The 7,805-nt window shown below is 40.8% G+C and overlaps 1 protein-coding gene across 1 annotated transcript; it reads left to right on the forward strand.

The window, feature by feature from the left end:
- Window positions 1-3,973: 3,973 nt before the first annotated feature.
- LOC5576203 lies at window positions 3,974-5,657 on the forward strand. The gene is made up of 4 exons (XM_021838026.1): window positions 3,974-4,589; window positions 4,657-4,909; window positions 4,973-5,089; window positions 5,152-5,657. The coding sequence occupies exons 1-4, from the start codon at window positions 4,520-4,522 to the stop codon at window positions 5,645-5,647; spliced, it is 936 nt and encodes a 311-aa protein (XP_021693718.1). The 5' UTR covers window positions 3,974-4,519; the 3' UTR covers window positions 5,648-5,657.
- The last annotated feature ends 2,148 nt before the right edge of the window (window positions 5,658-7,805 follow it).

Genomic DNA, 7,805 nt, shown 5'->3' on the forward strand with positions numbered 1-7,805 from the left:
CTCATGTTGTTACGGCTCATACAAAGTTTGTTGACCTTTCATACAAAAAGCCCCCAAAAGTGGGGCAAGTGAAAAGTTTACCGTTTTGAACAATAAATTCAAAAACAAACATTTATATTCACGATTTCTATTAGCTTTAACACTTGTTAAGGCTTCCCAATGAACAATAACATAAGTAACATGTAAACAAAGAAGATGTTATTCTTTTCACTTCAATTCTCTTCTGTTCAGTTATGTTAGTTGAAATGATTCGACAACATTATAACTGCAACATTTCCAATGTTAGGTCTTACATTATAGGACAGCAATTGCATTTCTGCGCTGTAGAATTTCCACCGCTCGTTATTTGTTTTTGAGAAAGTCGGATATGACGTCAGATAATTCTTCGGGAGAAATCAAACGGAATCCTTCAATAACGTATTTAGGGTCTTTTTTATGTGGATAGACCTATACCCCAATGGCTGAAAAATCTCAGAAATCTCTTACCTATCGTAATGTTCTCAATGACCTCAAAGGTTTACGCATGAGTTTAAAACGTTAATTCACATATTCAGTAAAATATATCAATTGTTTTCACTTACCCCATTTACCCACTTGCCCGGCGGTACCTTATATGAAACAATTGCTTCAGAAGTTTCTATATGTTTCTGTTTAACTCTGAAAACCAAAAACCTTGGAACGATTAATACGAAAATATCTGGTGAAATCGCTGAACAAATTCCTAAAAATTCTAGTATTGCGCAAAGGGGACGGACCTGGTGTAGTGGTTAGAACACACGCCTCTCACGCCGAGGACCTGGGATCGAATCCCATCCCCGAGATAGTCATTAAAAATTTCAGTGACGGAAGGGAAGTAAAGCCGTTGGTCCCGAGATGAACTAGCCCAGGGCTAAAAATCTCGTTAATAAAGATAGAAAAAAAAAATATTGTGCAAATCACTGGAAAATTCTTTGTTGTGGTTTTTGATGCTGATCTAGGAGGCAATCAAGATAAAATGTTTGATTTTATTATTTATGTTATTTTATGATTATTCAAAGAGGTATCCTCTGAGAAAAAAATAGAATATACCTTTAAAAAACATGCAGATATTCTTCTAAAGTGAATATACACTTATTGGTATTACATTGATATTACAATAAAACCGCGTCAACAATTCCACGCCATACAACTCGGTTCGCAGCTGTCTCCTTCCATCCTCGGCTGCGGTCCACACTCGGCAGATCTTGCAGCACCTGGTCAGCTCACCGTGTCCGCTGCGCTCCTCGGCTTCTTGTACCTGCCGGATCGGAAGCGAACACCATTTTTGCAGGGTTGTTGCCCGGCATTCTTACAACATGCCCCGCCCAACGCATTCTTCCCGCTTTTGCTACCTTCAAAATGCTAGGTTCACCGTAGAGTGCAGCGAGCTCGTGATTCATCCTTCGTTGTTACAAAGGCCAGTGCGACTGTCTCTCTTTCGGATATACACTCCTGGTACGATAAAATAGAACTATTCCTGACCAAGGAAGGGTTCATGGAAATTCTTCAAGATCCGCGGCGCATAATAAATGGAGATGAGACTTCGTTTCAATTGAACCCGAAAAACAAAACCGTCTTCGCTTTGCGTGGAAGCCGCAACGTCTACGACGTCGAGAGAACTTCTAGTAAGCTCAACATAACAACCATGTTTTCGTTTTTCGCTTCCGGAGAAGCCATCCCCCAACCATCATCTACCCGTATAAAACAATCCCAAAAGCTGTGGCTGATTCAGTTCCTTCAATGTGGGGAGTGGCTAAATCTGATACCGGATGGATGACCACCCCTGTGTTCCGTGATTATATCAGAAACGTCTTGGATCCCTATCTAGTGGCCAAGAAGGTGAAAAAGCCTGTCATTTTTATCATTGACGGCCACAGTAGCTATATCAACGTTGAAACATCTAAGTTATGCCGACAACTTGGGATTGTTTTGATCGCATTGTACCCTAACGTTACAAGGATAATGCAACCGGCAGATGTTTCTGTCTTCAAACCAATGAAAAACGCATGGCCAAAAGCTGTGCAGAGATTTCGCGAAAAAAAACCCTGAAGGCTGCGTGAACGCGCACAATTTTGCAGCGGTGTTGCAAGATTGCCTACGTAATTCGGTAACCGTGAAAACCATCAAAAACGGCTTCCGAGCTTCTGGACTTTACCCATGGGATCGGAATGCCATTGATCCATCTAAGTGCCTGGGAAAGTCTACCGTTCGCGAGAATCCTGAAGAACCGTTATTTGAGCCTGATGATGTTGAACCGACTCGGGAAGCCGCCGAAACCTCTGCACAACTCATAAATGCGAAGAGGACACTCGAAGAATGCGTGACAGCTATCGGTGAGACAAGAGTGAAAAAATACAAGTCACAGTTCGTTTGTTTGGATAATGATGAAGATGCAGCGTTGTTCAAAATATTTTCAACGTTGGAACAAAACTACCCAGATGTATTCAAAACCATGGAGGATAACGTACCCGAAAATTATCCGGTGTGTGATTTTGTTTATGCTGATATTAACAATGGAACGCCAGATGGGAATGGAGTTGCTGATGGGTTCCATCCCACCTCGGAAGAACCGTTGATGATGGTTGCTGATGCTGCGAATCCTGGCCCTTCCAGAACCTCAAGTATGAAAGGAGCAGCTGACGGATTACAGGCTATCCCGGAAGAACCGTCGAAGATGGTTCCTGAAACTGCGAAACCTGGCCCTTCCAGAACCCCATTGAAGGAATTCCTGAATACACCTCCAACGCCAAAACGGACAGCTAAACGAGAATACAAATCCAAACGCTATCACGTGCTGACTTCGGATGAATTTGTACAGGAATTTGAGCAGAAGGAAGAAGACAAAAGGCGCGCCGAGGAAGAAAAAGAGAATCGTAAGGTTATCCGAATGCAACGGAAGGTAGAAGCAGAAGCGAAAAAGAAAAAGAAACAAGAAGAGAAGAAGTTGAAGCAAGATATGAAAGATAAAACTCGCAAGAAGAAGGCTTAGGTAGCACCGAGGTGAGCTCATGTTTATTATCCCGCATTTGATATATTTCCGTTCATTTGTTGTCATGAATTGTTATAACTAGTTATAAATAAACGTTGAAATCGATTCTGGACTATTATTTTATTATTTATTCTTTTTTTTTGTACAAGTTTAATGCTTGTTTGCTATTCTTTCAATATATGTATTTTGGGTGGCGAAAATTGACTCTCAGGAGTGGCGAAAATTAAAAACAGGTGGCGATAATTGAAACAAATACGCACTTTGAAATAAACATGATTTTGATCGAATAGTTACAATTTTATATTGAAACTCATTTCTCTCATGCTTAAATGAGGTTTGCTTTTTATAATGTATTGATTTTTTCCGAAGTTTTCACAAAATTCTCTATGTTATAATCAAATATCGGCAAATATTCTCTTGGGGTGGCGAAATATAGTACTTCTACCCTATAGCTAAAATAAATACCCTATTAGATGAAAACGTGGAAATTTGTTTTTTGTAAGCTTTGTTCCTATTATCAAGTCAAAAATTGCTGGCCACTTTACAGTTAACCATTCTCTTATCACTTCGTCAAGCCCGTAACACTTCAAACTGGACATTATATCAATTTCGAATTCGTGTACATTTTCCAATTAAATTGATTGACTATGATTTATTCACATTTTGAAGTGATCAATTTATCATAAAATGCACTCGATAGATAGCATTGGTTCTGTAGAACATATCTAATTCAACAACGGTAACATGCAACTGCCCAGCATGCGTGCACCGGTGTCCGGTATTTGCGATAAGAAAGATGCTCAACCGTGCACATACATAGATATGTGTGCCACGCTTGCACATTAGAGAAAAGAGAGGCCTGCTATCTTATCTGGTGTCTCCATCGAGACACTTTCCCGAGTAGCTGGCGGAACGAGGTGTGAGTAGATACCCGGACCAGTGTTCGTCGTCGTCTACTAATGTCGCTAGCGCTGTTCTGATAAGACATTCTGCGTTATCTATTGGAGAAAAAGTTTCCACCGATTCCTCGCCTTCGGCAGACAGTTCACAACCAGCGACAAGTGCAGAAACGTGTCCACCGGCACAGCAGCTGACTCCCGTCTCCGATAGCGACATGCTGCTGATGATGGGACAGATATTTGAATTTGAATAAGCGGCATAGTTATACCAAGTGACGAAACAAGAGCATCGGAGAGCGTGGCGGGCGGCCTCTGAACATGTTTTGATGCCGCTACGACGAGAAATTGCGCGCCGATTAGTGTTGTTTTGTCAGCGGTGTATTTGTTGAAGACAAATCGTTATCTCATTGCATTTTGTACGACTCGGCCAGATAAGCGGTCAATCTTATCGAAGGCAGCGTAAAGGACTGAATTGGCCGTAATCGGGCCAATGGTTTCTGTTGAATCTGCCGGAAAAGGTGGTTTTTCGCACTGTAGAAAACTTGATAATCGTTTTGGATTTGCAACAAGATAGGCATGTCCAGAGGGCTAAGCTAATTCTCGAGTGATCAACATGTGGAACGTTGCAGTGATATGGTGTATTTTGTGGATCGCGAATTTGGCTGTGGCGTACGCGAACAATGGTATTTGATTTACGTGACCGATGGTGATTGAACAAGTGAATATTACGTTTCGATTATATGCTTGTAGTGGCTGCGCCAAGTACGCAAAGCTGGGAACTCTTCAATACGGTACAATGTGGCGAGACGACTTGCAGTATTACAACTCAGGATTGCATCGTTGATCGATGCGAATGTAAGCCGAATTTAGAGCAAAGGGAAGATGGCAGCTGTCATATCTGCCCTATGGAAGGCCAATCTTGTACTGGATGTTGCTTTGGGGATGCAATTTGCTACGGAGGCCGATGTCAGCGTTGTTACGTGGATCAAAATGGAGAATGTATGTGAGTAGTTTGAAGCGAACTCTAGATATTCGACGTCTTCTTTAATTCTATCTATCTGTACAGTGCACAAACCTCTCTGTTCTTTCTGACGGCGGCACAAGTGGCGCTGGCGACGGCCATGGTGATCGGTGTTTCCGCACTTGCTACGCTCATGTACAAAACCTTTCGGGCACGGTCAAGGTACGATTAATCTGTGTTGACCAACTTGTCACTCATAAAATTTTATCACTCTCTCCGCACAGAAACAACAGCCAACGACCCCTCGGGAGTAATCTTAATCGGACCGGTTCGAGTCGCATATCGCTGTCATCGATCCAGATTCGGGTCCTTCGACGGTTGCGCGATCGTCCACCAAAGTACGAAACGCGGCATAACTACGAGTTCCATCAACGGGAACAGGCCGCACCGAGAGACGACCAATCACGAACCAACACAACGCCGGTCAACCAGTCAGGAGGGCGTTCCAATCCCATTATTGGAGCCCCGCCTCCGGCGTACGATGGCGATGTGGCGTCGCTGGTCGACTTCCCGCCACCGTACTCAGCGGAGCCGTCGCATCCAAGCGCACGGGTTGCGATCATAGATGCACGACGGAATGGCGATAGCGCCGACAGTGGTGTAACTACTGGCCACGATGCAGGTGTTGTGAACGGAGCGTTCGAGCATGATGGAAAGATCGAGGGAAGTGCTGATATTAATCTAGTAGACAATGGTAAGGATAAGACAATACACATTTGAAACAGTAGGATAATTAAGCAGATTCTAGGAAGAAAGGGAATTGGAAGAAGGCCACGCTTAAGCCATTAATAGTTTTAATAGTAGTCCATTTTCGAGTGGCAAGTTGTGGAAATGATTAATCACGAATACCCATTAGGTATCATAGCGGTACCAAACAAATAACCAGGGGAACTTTAGGGGTAAGTTAATCCTTGTCTGTGTTCTGAGCATTTTGAAGTACTTTTTCCTTTTTTGGTAATGAATCTATTTGAGATTTTTTCAAACGTTGATGCGGCTCCGTGATTTTTTTTATTTATGCGTGGATTTTTTTAAACATTTTTGCAACAGGTTTCTATAGTAATGTAAAATATACGTACCATGATTTCATATTGATCGCAAATTCAAATCGCGGCAACACTATATTACACATTGCTTAATGAGAAATTTGACCGCATGATGCTGTTGGCTCAGAAAATGTAACTATATGGAGCTTATAAATTAGTTACGACGTTCTATATCTCAAGATTAGGAATAATAATAACTTCAGACAAGTAGCTCGTTGAAGAGCATGTCTGCTTAACTCAAAAAAATGCCTCTAGAAGGCGTTGGTAAGCTTCAAATATTTAAAATTTTCATTTTAGTTGTTTGCAGGCTTTGGAAAATTTATCGATCATTGACTCACAAGCCATAATTTCATCCCATTTATCCACCTGCATTCATACAACACGCATGACATTTATCGTTCGTGGAAGATAACGAGCCATGAACAAAAACAAGACAGACAATCAAACAAACAAACAAACAAACAGACACGCTGTTTGGCGCCGATCACTGTGTGTCAACACTGGTACCATTCGCTGATCAAGAAACAGAGGCGAATATTTTTTTTATTTTCTGTGCTATTTTTATTTATTTGGTCTACATCTTCAGTTAAAACTGTACAGACTGATACATATAACTAATCACTGTAACAAAAATTAAGTTGAACTTAAACATCGAAGCACTAATTTCAATGATCATACAAAGCTTTAAACAACCAAGCATACACAACAAAAAAAACATGTTGAACGTGAGTGTACTATAATATACATAAAAATATCATCGTGGAGCCAAACACAAACATGAGAACAATCAAAAACAACATTCAAAATTAAAAATAAACACTCGAAGTTTATCTATCTGGCTTCCATGTTTTCCCGGGTCGTTCGAAAATGCACGGTACATTATTCCACTAGGCCAAATGTGCGGTTGCAATGCATTTACAGTTGTGTTCAGAATAATAGTAGTGAAAGCCGATTTTCATACAAAATGCTCAACTTTGGCATGCTGTAACTTTGTTTCCATATGAGCAATCGGCATGAAATTTTGGCAGTGAACTACAAATATGCTCAATTTCATTATCACAAAATTTGAAAATTTTCAGACTACCGGCTAAAAAGTTAAGCACCAGGTGAAATCGCTCAAAATAATAGTAGTTTTTCTTTTGTAAATTTTTGTTCAGCAACAATTTTGTAAAAAATTGTATTGTTTATACATTTAAAGCTTGGGTGGAAATGGTTGAAACGATGAGTAAAGAAAAATTCAAAAACTCAAAATACAGCAGATGTTTAAATTATTAAAACTACTATTATTTTGAGCGATTTTACCTGGTGCTTAACTTTTTAGCCGGTAGTCTGAAAATTTTCAAATTTTGTGATAATGAAATTGAGCATATTTGTAGTTCACTGCCAAAATTTCATGCCGATTGCTCATATGGAAACAAAGTTACAGCATGCCAAAGTTGAGCATTTTGTATGAAAATCGGCTATCACTACTATTATTCTGAACACAACTGTACATCTAACATGACTTTGAACGATGCGTAATCGACAATGCTGTTCGATGTCCATTTCGGTCCTAGCTTACGAACTCCGATTAAACCAGTTGCATCCACTTCCAGCGACTGAGAAACCAAGTCGGTTATTTCGTTCTCAGTCACTATCGAGTCTCATCGATATTCGTTAAGAATAAAGAGAAAGTTCCACCACGGTAGCAAGTAGATGTTCCCGACGTATGCGCTTGTGACATCTTCTCAGATGTATCACTGATGTTATTTCTGGAACCAGCATGTAGTTGTAGAGATTGGTTTGGAGTAGAATGGATCGGTGGTAACTCATTCGTGCCGGCGATTTTGGTTGAA

This window comes from Aedes aegypti, chromosome 1 (assembly GCF_002204515.2).
Source record: "Aedes aegypti strain LVP_AGWG chromosome 1, AaegL5.0 Primary Assembly, whole genome shotgun sequence".
NCBI classification, from domain to species: Eukaryota; Metazoa; Arthropoda; class Insecta; order Diptera; family Culicidae; genus Aedes; species Aedes aegypti.

Bases quoted from the DNA above. Each gene is read 5' to 3' on its own strand.
- LOC5576203 (XM_021838026.1), top strand. From the start codon at position 4,520: ATGTGGAACGTTGCAGTGATATGGTGTATTTTGTGGATCGCGAATTTG. The intron at 4,910-4,972 runs GTGAGTAGTTTG...CTATCTGTACAG, and splicing joins GATCAAAATGGAGAATGTAT to TGCACAAACCTCTCTGTTCT. The intron at 5,090-5,151 runs GTACGATTAATC...CTCTCCGCACAG, and splicing joins ACCTTTCGGGCACGGTCAAG to AAACAACAGCCAACGACCCC.